The sequence below is a fragment of the Lactuca saligna genome, chromosome 1 (assembly GCF_052625555.1).
Source record: "Lactuca saligna cultivar CGN05327 chromosome 1, ASM5262555v1, whole genome shotgun sequence".
NCBI lineage: Eukaryota > Viridiplantae > Streptophyta > Magnoliopsida > Asterales > Asteraceae > Lactuca > Lactuca saligna.
Genome location: NC_136417.1, coordinates 29,624,082 through 29,638,954, shown reverse-complemented (window position 1 = coordinate 29,638,954; position 14,873 = coordinate 29,624,082). Strand labels below are relative to the sequence as shown.

General features: G+C 33.1%; 1 protein-coding gene and 1 pseudogene across 2 annotated transcripts; one reads left to right on the top strand and one right to left on the bottom strand.

Annotated features, from left to right (window-relative positions):
• The first annotated feature begins 818 nt into the window (after window positions 1-818).
• LOC145030528 (ABC transporter C family member 8-like) lies at window positions 819-7,167 on the top strand. 2 transcript variants are annotated; one of them, XM_078978884.1, is made up of 13 exons: window positions 819-1,183; window positions 1,252-1,431; window positions 1,731-3,661; window positions 3,763-4,083; window positions 4,181-4,267; window positions 4,376-4,978; window positions 5,061-5,225; window positions 5,311-5,605; window positions 5,673-5,887; window positions 5,984-6,289; window positions 6,392-6,455; window positions 6,567-6,806; window positions 6,907-7,167. In XM_078978884.1, exons 2-13 carry the CDS (start codon window positions 1,407-1,409, stop codon window positions 7,017-7,019), a joined length of 4,365 nt encoding a protein of 1,454 aa, XP_078835010.1. In that variant the 5' UTR covers window positions 819-1,183; window positions 1,252-1,406; the 3' UTR covers window positions 7,020-7,167. The 2 variants fall into 2 exon arrangements, with proteins under 2 accessions (XP_078835010.1, XP_078835015.1); XM_078978889.1 differs by having other exon boundaries at window positions 819-1,431.
• Window positions 7,168-11,496: 4,329 nt separating this feature from the next.
• On the bottom strand, window positions 11,497-13,969 carry LOC145004288 (palmitoyl-acyl carrier protein thioesterase, chloroplastic-like; annotated as a pseudogene).
• Window positions 13,970-14,873: the final 904 nt, after the last annotated feature.

Here is a 14,873-nt window from a genome sequence, read left to right as displayed (position 1 = left end):
TTTATATATCATTTCATAAAGTTATTTATTTTCTAACATAACAATTATACAATAAAATCCGAAATTTAAAATGTTACATTAATCGAGTTTGAGCTTATCCTAAGATTGTTGAGTTGAGCTCAGGCTTATCTCAAATGTTCAAGGATTTTGATTATCAGAGTTTACGACCAAATACTTTATATAAAAAAGATAAACAATATCCTCTTAATGGTCCATCCCACTTGATCACATTACACTGATAGTAAATCATGAATCATTAACAAGACTTTGATCGTGCAAGATTTAAACACTAAATCTTATTTATTGAACTTTAGACCTCATTTGTTAATTAAAATGTTAAACATCAGAAAAGAAAATACTTATAGAATTAAAATGTTACACAACCATGAGGTGATGCCATTAAAATCATATAATTCTAAAATAGATATTTGATTTAACAAAATTTAACTCAAATTTTATTTTCTTAATCATATTCCATCATTGTTTTAATGGGAAATTCTATACCTACCTCCAAATTGTTTTGTAATAATGTATATGCATCCAACATGATTTGTTTGACCATCATTGTTTTAATGGGAAATTATATACCTACCTCCAAATTGTTTTGTAATAATGTATATGCATCCATGATTTGTTTGATGATTTACGTGAGCAAGAATAATATAATAACACCCTATTTAAAATCAATATTTTATATTTTTGAAAAACTATTATTTTATAATTAAAAACAATAATTTAGTTGTTTTTAACAACATAATTTATTAATATTTTTTATCAACATGATCATTTTATTCCTGTCATACACTCATAGTAATGCCTAATGATGAAATAGTATTCATCATAGAACTGGCGTCTGTGCAATTTTCTACTGAAGCAGATATGGAATCAAAAAGGAGGAAAAAAACAGTGAACGCATGTTTTCATGCACACTGATTGAGAAGACGACGACGTCTGTTGGAGTAAAAAATCGGTGAAAACTTGTTTTCTCCATGCTCAGACGATTGACATGATGGCTATGAATGTTATTCATCCAGTTGTTCTTATCTAACAAGACGATAGCCGAAGCGGCGTGCAAATGAGACCTAATTGGAAGAAGCCAAAAACTTGGGGAAAATTCTGACATGTCTGATAGGGGAAGAATGATGCTGTCATCGATTCGTCATTTTCCTTTTGGAATTTATCTGTAGGTGTCTTTCCTACGACCATGAATTTTTGACATGATACATGCGTAATGTATTTGTCTTCTTCTAGGCCGAACTTGCTAAATCAATTCACCACATGAGTACCTGATCATGTGCTACTTCTACTAATCGAACGTGAGGTTCATATATTTGTGCTACTAGTGGTGGTGGTGGTTGTCAATGGCGGATTGAAATTTGAAGAAATTTTTGGATCGGAGATATTCAATGGCTCCTATGAGAATTTTACTTGGTACCTTCATCTTCGCTTTCCGTTTTTTTACTATGTTTAATTTCACTAACCAGCATCAATTGTTTATGGAAATAATTGTGATGTCTTGATTGTGTTTGTTTATATGACTTGCGATTTTCATTGCGTGTTTTACCTACATCCACACATAAACATCCAAAATTTATGCAATTCAACTCTGCTGATTAATCTATATGAATATTCATTAAGATTTGATTAATTTCCTTGCGTGTAGATTGTCACCTCATTACCATAATTTCTAACATTGTTCATGCAGCTGCTAACTATTAGTTTATGGACAGGGGGTGATTTTGATTTGCTTTCACTAGCCACACAAATAAGTATTTCAGACATCTTCAACTTGGCGTTTGTCTTTATCTTCTACCTTTTGCTACTCGTAAGTTATCTTAGGAAAAGTAACACCAACAGATCCAGGGGAAGAAGTGATTGGATATCACTCTCAGTTGCATTTTGTTGTTTTCTTACTTGTATTGCATATGCTATTGCTGGTTTATGGGAGGCAACTGCTAAAACCCCTCAATGGAGTTGGTGGGTTTTGATTGCTAGAGCTTTTGTTTGGGTATCTTTGATGGTTTCATTGCTTGTAGAAAGATTCACACCAGTGAAGATTCTGGCTTCTGTTTGGTGGGTTATCTTTTTCATGTCAATTTCTGTTGTGAACATCATGTGTTTGGCAGATAAACAGAGCATAAGCATCTTGGTTTTGATGGAATGGGTTGCTAGCTTCTTGCTTTTTTTATGTACTTTAAGAAACATAAAACACTTTGTCAACCAACAAACCTCAAACCAGACGTTATCAGAGCCCTTATTGGTTAATGCAACACAGGAAGAAGGGCATACAAGCCAACTGGAAGAGCCAAGTTTTCTTAGTAAATTGGTATTTTCTTGGGTGAACCCATTGCTTGCATTAGGTTATAGAAAACCATTAGTTCTTGAAGATATTCCATCTCTAGCATCCGTAGACCAATCATCCACAGCCCATGAGAAATTCACCAAGGCATGGGATTCACTTCAGAGGGAAAAGACCACAAACAATGGTAACTTGGTTCCTAAATCATTAGCCAAAGTTTATTTCCTAGAGATGGTTTTATCAGGACTTTGTATCTTTCTTAGGACTCTATCTGTTGTCATTAGCCCATTGTTACTCTACGCCTTTGTTGACTACTCCAAAAGTGACACACAAGATCTACATCATGGACTCTTGTTAGTAGGGTGTTTGATTGTAGTAAAGGTAGTAGAGTCATTAACTCACCGACAGTTTTTCTTTAATGCAAGAAGAACTGGCATGAGGATGAGATCTGCTTTAATGGTGGCAGTCTATGAGAAGCAACTCAAGCTTTCTGTTCTAGGAAGGAGAAGGCATTCAACTGGTGAAGTTGTAAATTACATAGCAGTTGATGCATACAGAATGGGTGAATTTCCTATGTGGTTTCATATAGGGTGGTCATGTTTCCTCCAACTGTTTCTTGCTATTGGTGTCTTGTTCTCTGTAGTAGGGGTAGGTGTTCTTCCTGGTTTAGTACCCCTTTTAATATGCGGGCTTCTTAATATTCCATTTGCAAAAGCTATTCAAAACAGTCAGTTGGAGCTTATGGTAGCTCAGGATAAAAGATTGAGATCCACTTCTGAGATCTTAAACAACATGAAGGTCATAAAGTTACAATCTTGGGAAGAAAAATTCAAGAAATTAATCGAATCTTGTAGAGAAACTGAATTCCATTGGCTTAGAGATATTCAATTCAAGAAAGCATATGGCACGGTTTTGTATTGGATGTCACCAACACTCGTTTCTTCATTTGTGTTTTTTGGATGCGTGCTTTTGAAGAGTGCTCCTTTAGATGCTGCCACTATTTTTACAATTTTGGCAGCATTAAGGAGTATGGCGGAGCCCGCAAGGGTTTTCCCTGATGCACTTTCTGCATTAATCCAGGTCAAAGTATCCCTTGACCGGATCAATTCTTTCTTAGTTGATGATGAACTAAAAGATAACAGAATGGAAAGAGACCAAGAACTTGAAAGTTCCCATGATGATGCTATCAGAATCCAGAATGGGAATTTCACTTGGGACCCGGAATCACCCATTCCAACTCTTCAAAATGTAAATCTTGAAGTGAAGCATGGGCAAAAAGTTGCAGTTTGTGGGTCAGTTGGTGCTGGAAAGTCATCTTTGCTATATGCTATACTTGGAGAAATATCTAAAACTTCAGGAACAGTAAGTTCACTTAATTTTTTTTTATAATGTCATTGTAATTTTATATGAAGTTGAGTTTTGTTTTTTGTTTTTGTTTTTTTTTTTTTTTTTTGGTTTTCCAGGTGGGTGTATCTGGTTCAATTGCGTATGTTAGTCAAACATCTTGGATTCAAAGTGGGACAATTCAAGATAACATATTGTATGGGAAGCCGATGGAGAGAAGTAAATATGAAAAGTCCATAAAGGCGTGTGCTTTGGATAAGGATATTGAAGCTTTTGACCATGGAGATTTAACAGAAATAGGACAAAGAGGGCTTAACATGAGTGGTGGACAGAAACAGAGGATTCAACTTGCTCGAGCAGTTTACAATGATGCTGACATCTATCTTCTTGATGACCCTTTCAGTGCTGTAGATGCACATACATCAGCAACTCTCTTTAATGTAATTTTTCAACTTGTTAATTTAAATCAGATTGGTGTTATTAGTTTTTCCTGTCTAGCTACTCTCTTAATCTTTGGATATTAAACTTCTGCTTCAGGATTGTGTTATGACCTGTTTAAAGAAGAAAACCGTCATTCTTGTCACTCATCAAGTGGAGTTTCTCTCATCTGTTGACAATATTCTGGTAATCAGAATAAAAAGTCTATAAATTTAGTTACACACGATGGCTTTATATAATTATATCGTTTTTTTTAAGTCTATTTTACCATTTGATTTTTCTTTCCCTTTTAAGGTTATGAAAGATGGTCAAGTTACACAATCAGGAAACTATGAGGAGCTGTTGATGGCAGGAACAGCATTTGAACAGCTTGTGAATGCTCATAAAGATGCCATTACAGGTTTAGAGCCTTCGCCTTCTGAAAACAAAAATGAAGTACTAAAACCAGGCATGGAGAATAGTGATAATAAAAGTTATCTCAGTAAAGGAAACAGTGAAGGGCAATTGGTAACAGGAGTGCAGTTGACTGAAGAGGAAGAGAAGGAGATTGGAAATGTTGGATGGAAGCCTTTCTTAGATTACATTGTCATCTCAAAAGGATTATGGCTTTTGTCTTTGTGTGTATTAAGTCAGTCCAGTTTTGTTGTTCTTCAAGCAGCAGCAAGTTATTGGCTAGCATTTGGTATTCAAATCCCTAAAATCAGTAACATCATGTTGATTGTTGTTTACACTTTGCTCTCAACCACTAGCACCTTTTTTGTGTATTTGAGATCACTGCTTGCTGCCCTTTTGGGATTAAAAGCCTCCAAATCATTCTTTACTAAATTTACCAATTCGATTACACGTGCTCCCATGGTCTTCTTTGATTCTACTCCAGTTGGACGAATTCTTACAAGGGTAAGACTTATTTGGTAACTAATTAAAGTTTAATTAATTATTTTTCCACCCTTTTGGTAACATATTTACTATCTTCTGTCAGGCCTCATCTGATCAAAGTGTGATTGATTTTGACATACCCTTTGCGTTTGTGTATTCGCTTGCTGCTGGTATTGAACTACTTGGTATGATTGTCATTATGGCCTCAGTGACATGGCAAGTTCTTATTGTAGCCATCTTCGGTATCGTGGCTTCAAAATACGTTCAGGTGAGTACTTTATATCTTTTTTTTTATCATATAAAAGCTCAAGTCTTTGTTAACACGAGTATATCTATCTTGTTGAGAATCACAGGGATATTATCAGCCAGCTGCAAGGGAACTAATGAGAATCAATGGAACCACAAAAGCACCTGTGATGAACTACGCATCTGAAACGTCACTTGGAGTGGCAACAATACGAGCATTCAAGATGCAAGACAGGTTCTTTAAGGATTACATGAGGCTAGTGGATACAGATGCAAATAGTTTCATTTTCTCAAATGCAACATTGGAATGGTTGGTTTTGAGAATAGAAGCTCTTTCGAACCTCACCTTGTTCACTGCTAGTTTTCTCCTGGTTTTCATACCAAAGGGTTTTGTGCCTCCAGGTATATATATTCATTTGAAGATATATATATTAACTGAATAGTTGAATTAATGTTTAATTATATATAGGTTTGGTTGGGCTATCTCTTTCTTATGCAATGACATTGACGGGTACCCAAGTGTTCTTGACTAGATGGTATTGTAGCTTGGCCAATTATGTGATTTCAGTAGAACGGATCAAACAGTTTATGAACATTCCATCAGAGCCACCAGCAGTTGTGGAGAACAATAGACCACCCTCATCTTGGCCTTCCAAGGGAAGGATACAATTCCAGGATCTAAAGGTAAAAAAACTTGTTTTAATTAGTTAATCATGTACATGATTCGTCTATTATTCCATGATCTAGATGTTTTTTAAAATGTTTAATTTGTGGTTTCAGTTGAGGTATCGTCCAAACGCACCACTAGTACTGAAAGGTATCAGCTGCACATTTGAAGAAGGGAAAAGAGTAGGCATTGTTGGAAGGACAGGAAGCGGGAAGACAACACTGATAACAGCCTTATTCCGTTTGGTTGAAGCTGATAGTGGTCGCATCCTTATTGATGGATTTGACATTTCCGCAATTGGCCTTAAAGATCTCAGGATGAAACTCAGTGTCATCCCCCAAGAACCAACCCTTTTTAAGGGCAGCATCCGAACAAACCTTGACCCTCTAGGACTTCATTCTGATCATGACATATGGAAGGTAATTAACCAAATCATCTATGATCAATCTATATAATCTTTATTTGTTTTGTTTTGTATTCAATCATATTCATGCTTATTAATCTAATGGATTAATTTCCAGGCATTAGACAAGTGTCAGCTTAAAACTACCATCATGAATCTTCCACATTTGCTGGATTCCTCAGGTGTATATGTGGACCTTAATCATGCCAACCAAATCTATTACAAAAATTAAGAGTTTAAGCTAGTGATTGTGTTTTTGGTAAATCAAAACTTATCATGTTTGTTTGACACAGTGAGTGATGAAGGAGAGAACTGGAGTGCTGGGCAAAGACAACTGTTTTGTCTTGGAAGAGTTTTACTCAGAAGAAACAAAATCCTGGTGCTGGATGAAGCCACTGCATCCATTGATTCAGCCACAGACGCGATTTTACAGAAAATTATTAGGGAAGAATTCTCCACTTGCACTGTTATAACTGTCGCTCACAGGGTTCCAACAGTCATAGACAGTGACAAGGTCATGGTCCTCTCATTCGGTATGTATGCTGTGTGGGCCCCTCTTTTCTATTTCTACACTATATATGCATATGTTAAAATGAAATAAATAACTAATTAATTGAGGTTGTTGATGTTTAGGGAAATTGGTGGAGTATGATGAGCCTTGGAAGCTACTGGAGACTACTGAATCTTTCTTCTCCAAGCTTGTAGCTGAATACTGGTCCAGTTGCACAGCAAGGAACTCTGCGTAAATAATTAATCAGATGGTTGGTGTGGGTGTTACAAGTGTAGCCTAGTCTATTAGTAGGAAATTTGTGCTCAGTTTTATATATATTAATATTAATTTGTGGCTCAAACTCAAATAATTATATCATCATAATAATAGTGTTTTAGCTCGAACCTGATATTGTTTTAATAGATTACATTTGTAATAGTAAATTACAGAAATGGTTCCTCACCCCCTTCCCCCCGCCTACCTACTCCAATCACTGATCCTCTTCTTTGTTGAAAACATGTTTTGTTCCCTGGTTTGCTGAAAACAAACAAAATGGAACTGAAGAGTACTGGGGGTCTTCTTTGTAAACCATTTGAAATCATCCAAGGAAGAGAAAGAAGACGTGTATTCCGGTGTAAGCAATTGATGTAGCCTGATTAGCATCATCATTTTACAACTATCAATTTTTTTTTCTTTTTACTTTTAGAAATTATAAACCAATAAAAGAAACTAGAAATGGTTAGAACGTCATTTTACATTAGACTAAAAAGAAGTAAGTTTCTTTTATCAACCATAAGGACCATTTATATATAAAGGACTGAATCATTACAAAAAGAAGTAAGTTTCTTTTATCAACCATAAGGACCATTTATATATGAGCTTATATAACCTAGATTGGCTTCACTTGTCTTGAAAATCTTAAAAACAAATTTTCCAATGATTTGAGTCGAACATAGTGAAATAAAGCTTCGCTAAAGTTAAAAAAAAAGTTGAGATACTAAATTGTGAAAGTGGTAAAAATCCGTTGTATTAGTTGAAGTTTTGGAATTTCTGAAAGGATTTGTGTTATGTAAATTACATAAATAAAACCAACTTGCATTGTAAATTTAATGGAAAAAAAAAAAAAAAAAAAAAAAAAAAAATCAGAGGCCATGGAGTGGGATCAACAAATTAAAGGAATCACATTCCTTATGAACTGGTTCATTAATTGTATTCCAAATGATTGGACAATCAACTTTTCTAACTTTCTTATACCGATGAATGTATCATTCCCTTCTTTCTCCTATTCCTTGCTGCCACACTTGATCATGAAATGGAATAAATCGTTCATTCCATTAACTTGCTTGTTTATTCTATTACCATGTTTTTACACAGAAAGAATTGTGAAAAGAAGGATATCTTATTATCTTTGATTAATCAAAAATGTATCTGTCACATCACTTTATATACAAGCAGTAAAAAGACATTGTAATAACAACGAACTAAACAACTCATCTAACAGATTATAACCGACTATATTTGCCGTTTATATAAGATAATTACAGAAATGCCCTTGTTCATACTCTAATACATGTCCATTATATTCCTTCGTCATTGCATACCTCACTTGTTTGTCTCGAAATTGAGATGTAAAATAAGAAAGACTGAAAAGCTTAATTATTTTCTCATTCAAATCACATATATAATATAGGCATATATGAGTAAATAGAACAAATACTATAAAGGAACACCATCTCTCACTACTAGAAACAAGAGTTTCAGCGACAGACCAATCCGTCGCTAATCTGTTGCTAATGATTGTTTGCGACAGATCAGCAACACACAAACTCCTTAGCTAATTTAAACATGGCTAATGTGCCAGCCAGGGATTTTGAGACAGATTGGTTTTTCCTTGCGACGATTTAACGACAGATTATCTATCGCAAATGGTTACTCATTACACTTATTTAGGACATCTAGCGACAAAACTTAGTAACAATATTCCGTCACGGATCCCTCTCAGATCTCCATATTTGTTTTGTAGTCCGTTGCTGATCCGTCGCAAATGTATGATATCAGATTTTTGTGATCCATCATTGATCCCTCGCAAATGCATGATACAATTTTTTTTAGTCCATTGTTGAACCCTTGAAAATTTAATAACAAAATAAGACTTTTTTTTTTTTTTTTATTACCAATATAAAACAAAAATACCAAAAAAACATCAAATAAATTATACAATCCCAAAACAAACATTAATATTTAAATACAAAAAACATAAATAAATATACACTAAAAACCCAACCATTAACCTAAAAATACCAAAAGAATCAACTATCAAATTTTACCAAAAAATCCTAAAAAATCAAATATCAAAGTTTAACATTAACCTATATTTGATTTCAAAGTACCATAATTCTTAACTCCCCTGATGTACGGCATCTATTGTTGCAATTTTTGTATCCATTTCCACAACTTTCACATTTGTTGATGTTTAGCCTCAATTTCTACATCGTTAATATCGATCTCCCCACATATTTCTTTTGTTCACACACAACCAACAATTGAAACATGAATATAAGATGTTAGATAGATTTTGTTAGTAGAATGTCATGATAGGAAAAACTATAAAGTACAATGTTACGAAAGTAGGATACTTTAATAGACAAATTTAAACAAACCTCTTAGGACATTATTGTACTAGATGTGAATCCAAATATTCTTCCATAAACCTCCTATTATAGAAAAAGTAAACATGAAATAAATAGATTAAGAAACACAAAAGTAGGATGTTATAAATAAAATGTTAGAACAATTATAATAACAAATATTAAAAAACAATTAAATAAAAATTATTATAATAAAATACAAATAAAAATATGATTTTACCGGTTTGACTGCAACCTCGCCTCCTTACTACTGAAGATGCTGACCTGGCATCATCAAAATTCATTCCAAACTGCATATATTAATAACTAGGTTAAAATCCGTGGGAACCACGGGAAAAAAAGAAAAATATTATTGATAATTTAAAATGATAATAAAAAATCAAAAATTTAAATTTTTTTATTAAATTACAACAATATAAGCCTTATATATAAGTTTATAATGATTAGTTAAACTTAATATATATTATTTTGAATAGTGTCTTTTCAATATCTAATATACATTCCGTATGTATTGAGTTTTAATAAAATTATGATTTTTGTACAATGCAATATAAGTTTGAATAAAATATAAAAAACACAATTAATCATGAAAATAATATTTATATATATATATATATATATATATATATATATATATATATATATATATATATATAGTAAACATTCTTAAAGTAGAAAATCAACTCTAAGATCCGACAAAGAGCATACATTTTGTCTTGATTAACTTCCATTTTCTTTCTCTTTGATTCCATCTGTTTACTACAAAAATCTTTCTAATCAGAAAAATTAACATAAAAAAAATATAAAATTTGCTGCTATAATAGCCGCACAAGTGCATAACTATTCACTTACAACAAAATTACTTTCATTTCTTGCACTCAACCCTTACACAAACCTAGGAAACGACATTGTACTTTCTTGCATTTGATCTTTTCAAAATTATATTGCATTTTCATTACTTTGAACAGTTTACCATTATTAATCTAATTAAAGAAATAACATTATACTTTCGTTCCATTGATAACTTTAGCATCCTACTTCAGTTTTTGTCACACCAACTCTAGTGCTTATAAAATACCAATTATACATTTATACCCTTCATTTTTCGAATTAAGTTGGCAAAGGAAAGAGACCAACCCCATCAACTCCTTATCTGTGAATATAACACTTTCCAATAGAATTTTTCAAAAAAAGACCAAAAAGCCCTTCCTTAGTAAACCAATCCAACCACCTGATAAAATTGCCATTTTTTGACATAAATTAAAAATAAAATATTTACTCCTAAAGCCCTTCAACTCTTTATCAAAAAATTTGTAAGTATTCCTTTCCACCAAATGTAGTATTTGTAAAATACCACATGTAACCTTCCATATTCAACGTTTTTTGATAGTGAAACTGATCAGGAGGCATTCATCAAGTTCCTTTTTTTCCCTTTTTATATCCATAAGCCACACACTTGGATTTCATTAATGCTTAACTATTAATTCACACTTTTTATCAACCAAAGTCATTATTGGCAGAAAGGTTGACTGCAAGCTTGTTCTTGAAGGTATCAAAAGGACCTTCAACTATCATCTTCACATCATAGTTTCCATCACAGTATCATGATCTGTAGCATAATGGTTCAACCAATAACATCAAAATTTGAAGTATTAACTCAAAAGAACATGTAAATGCGGATGTTTAAAGGGGCTCTCTTTTCCATAACTTTTTTATTAAGATAAAAAACTAAAATAAAATTGCAAGACTAAATTATCATGGTATTCTAGGTTAAAAAGAAACACCAAATGAGACAAATATAACATTTTGTGATACCACACACATCAAAGTTTTTCATTTGGGCAAATCATCGAACAGTTGTCCTGCATTATGAAATATAACTATAACTTACAAACAAAGAGGGATGATGCTATCTTGCCAATAGTCGACCCTACAGATTAAAACTCATGATTCATCAAATAAAGCCTAAGTCTAATAGAGGCTTAGCATATTGATTGACCAAACCGAATTTACAAGAACATAAAACAAAAATCAAAACAAAAACATCAAATAAATATGCCATAATGGAACATGAATTAGGAAAAATCAAAGATGAACATCTTCCTTTAAAAAAAAAAAAAAACACAGAATCGTATCATTTTACCTTTCACGTCATTTCTCTTAATCTCAAGTTCAATATATAGTGTAGAATATTTTCAAGCGAGATAAGCATCGGAGAGAGGGTAACTGTAAGAAGAGGATGTGATATCGTGGATCAGGGAAGAAAAAAGAGACGGTTGTCGATTGTACCCAGATTTGGGGATGGTACCAGTTTCATATTTCAAAATTTGAATATCCTATCAATGTTAGAATTTAGGGAGTGTTGGCTTAACTTTTAAATTTTATGGAGCAAAATTAGAATTTAGGGAGTGTTGGCTTAACTTTTTAATTTTATGGAGCAAAAGTCCTTTTTGTAAAAGGATTTTTTGTAAAACAACTTTTTACAAAAGTTATTTTTTAAAATGTGTTTGGATTGATTTTTGAACGGAAAAAATCAAAAATTAAAGTGCTGGTTTAAGTTTTACATGTAAAATGATAAAAAAAGACATATTTAGGGTAGATGAGGGGTATATTGAAAATTTAATATTTTTAGTTGGTGAAAAGTTGTGAAAAGTTGGGAAAAGTCAGGTAATCCTGACTTTTCAAAAAGACTCAAATTACTCTATGTGAAAAGTCATTTACAAAAGTCATTTTCCCTTTGCCAAACATCTTTTGAGACTTTTTCTAAAAGATAAAGTCAAAAGTCATTTAAAAAGTTATGCCAAACACCCTCTTAGGAAGCGAGATTTTAGAAGAAAGAAGAGTAATTTTAGAGTAAATTACATGAATGGTCCTTATGGTTTAGGGTAATTTGCGCGTTTGGTTCATAACTTATTTTTTTAACTTGGAAGGTCCCTACTATTTGCTTTTGTTACGCGCTTGGTCCCTATCTTACCTAAAAAGACTATTATGCCCTTGATTTTTTTAATTTATTTAAATAAACACTCCCCTAATCCCACCCCCTCACCTTACCTCACCTACCCCATCATTTTTTCCTCTTTAAATAATAGTCTTTTTAGATAAGAAAGGGACCAAACGCGTAACAAAAATAAACAGTAGGGATCAAACGCGTAACAAAAACAAACCATAGGGACATTCCGAGTTAAAAAAATAAGTTAGGCACCAAACACGCAAATTACCCCAAACCATAGGGACCATTCGTGTAATTTACTCGTAATTTTAAGATTAAAGAATAGAAGGGTAAAGTGGTAATTTTAGTTGATAGTGAATAAGGTTTACTGAATGGACACGTGGCTAAAGAGGTTTGTTTTATTAGGAGTAGGATATATCATGACGAAAAAAAAATCAAAATTTATAAAACAAAATAATATATGAGTAAATGGTACCTCCACATTTCCACCACTCTATATCAAAAGTTACAAACAGTTATAAAAAAATATTTTTAAGATAAATAAATTCTTAACGAATTTACCTCATATAAAAATACATTGTCAGTTGTATTTTGAACTATGCCTTCATTGAGAAGAGATACAAGACTAGATGGCAATTCAGATGTGTTATTTGGTGGATGAATTTTCTTACCACAAATATAAACCATTACTTACAGTTATTTGGTGTGTCTACAAAGAATTGCACAATTTCAGCTTGGACCTCATCAGGTATTTTAGATAACCTCCTTGTAACTTTATTCATCATCACCGAGTTGCTAAAAAATATAACAGAAGACACCCTTTTAATTAAAATCATTAACCAAATTTACAAAAGCCAAAAAAGGGGGAAAAAGTTTGTTAAAGTTCCAACCTTGAAGCTCTTGTTAGTATTTATCCGATTTCATAATCGTGTATCATCCAATCATGTTGCATACCGTTTTTCCCAGAAGCAGCTACCCATGTATCTACTTGGACCATATCGCCCCTGAAATTAATTTGAATGTATAAAAATAGATAAGGGTAAAAGTGTCAAAATCATCACATAGATGAATAGAATTATAATTTATAGTTTACCAAATTGGATAAGGATCTACCAGAACTTGCATCTTTGTCACCACCCAAAACAAATTCTTTTTGCACATCTCAAGCGTTAAACCAAACCCATCACCCAAGAGTCCAAATGTTTTACATGATTAAGAGTTGTTTCCTGCCAAATCAACACAAAGGGTAGTATAGTAAAATCACACACGCAAACACATACCAAACCAAAAAGAAAACTCCATGAAGTATGAGGATAACTGCAAATGATTCATTAAAGTTTCTACTGATGCAGTCCGATCAGCCCCTGTTTCATAAGATCTAATAGAAAAGTTTTGACGAAAAACAAACCCATGTTCAACCATTCTACCAAAACCAAAAGGATCAAGATCCGAAAGCATGTCAAGGCTTTTAGTTTTCCAATCTAGCGTCATCCATTGCTTCTCAGCAGCCAAGAAATTGGTTGTGATAGAAGCAAGTAACATGCTCCAATCAGGCAGTTGTGAGGAAGAAATCAGAAACAAAGATGTAGTTGCAGCTGTGTCAACCATGATTTGCAAATTCTAATGTGCATTCCTCTCAAATATAGTTCCAACTCCAAAAAGAGTGACCAAGGTTGAAGAATAATAGCTCAAAGCTGATGAATGATTGAAGAAGACAGAAAATTAGATACAAATATACAAGTTACACTTGTTAAAGTGGTTAAGCTACAAAAAAAAAAAAAAAAAAAAGTAAAGAGACAGAGACATACCTGCCTAAAACCTCCCTTTTCAAGTTTTCTCTTAATCTTATATGAAGGGCAACTGTCACCCAAATTATATTCATAACAATTTCATCCAAATTATATTCATAACAATTTCATCCAAAATTACCTCAAAGTTAATCAAATTTTATCAATTGTAACATCAATTCACAACTAGTACTATCATCTAACACATATAACACATAACAATGGCCTAAAATTATGCAATTCATCCACAAAACTTCAAAATTACCTCAAAGTTAATCAGATTTGTAAGAATAAGAGCTTCAATGGGATAACCACCATAGTTTTCTAGCAACCAACATATCAAAAGGCGTTGGTAGTAAACCACGAGTCAACGAGAAAGGGAGACAGACCGAGAGGAAAGCCACGCGGATGTTCTTTGGCGTTGCTTCAAGTAAACTTCAGTGAGAGGAGATACAGGTAAGAGAAGCGATGCAGGTGGATAGTGGTGGAGGTGATTTCCATGGCGGAGGATGGAATTGAGTCAATGCATTGCGATTTAGGGCTTTGGGAGGAAATCGTGTTTAGGGCTTTCAGACGGAATGGAATTAAAATGAGTGAACGTAAAAAGAAAAGAGAGCGGAATGAAAAAAAAAAGTTGTGGCCTTTCAGCGATCGATTGGCGAAGCCCAATAAAAAATAACTCATGTTTTTAAGAAATCTGTCGCTGTTCCCTAGCTAAAAATCTT

Excerpts from the sequence above, each read along its gene's own strand:
- LOC145030528 (XM_078978884.1), top strand. The coding sequence starts at position 1,407 with ATGGCTCCTATGAGAATTTTACTTG. Across the intron at positions 1,432-1,730 it reads TCCTATGAGAATTTTACTTG|GGGGTGATTTTGATTTGCTT; the intron begins GTACCTTCATCT and ends GTTTATGGACAG. Across the intron at positions 4,979-5,060 it reads TTGGACGAATTCTTACAAGG|GCCTCATCTGATCAAAGTGT; the intron begins GTAAGACTTATT and ends ATCTTCTGTCAG.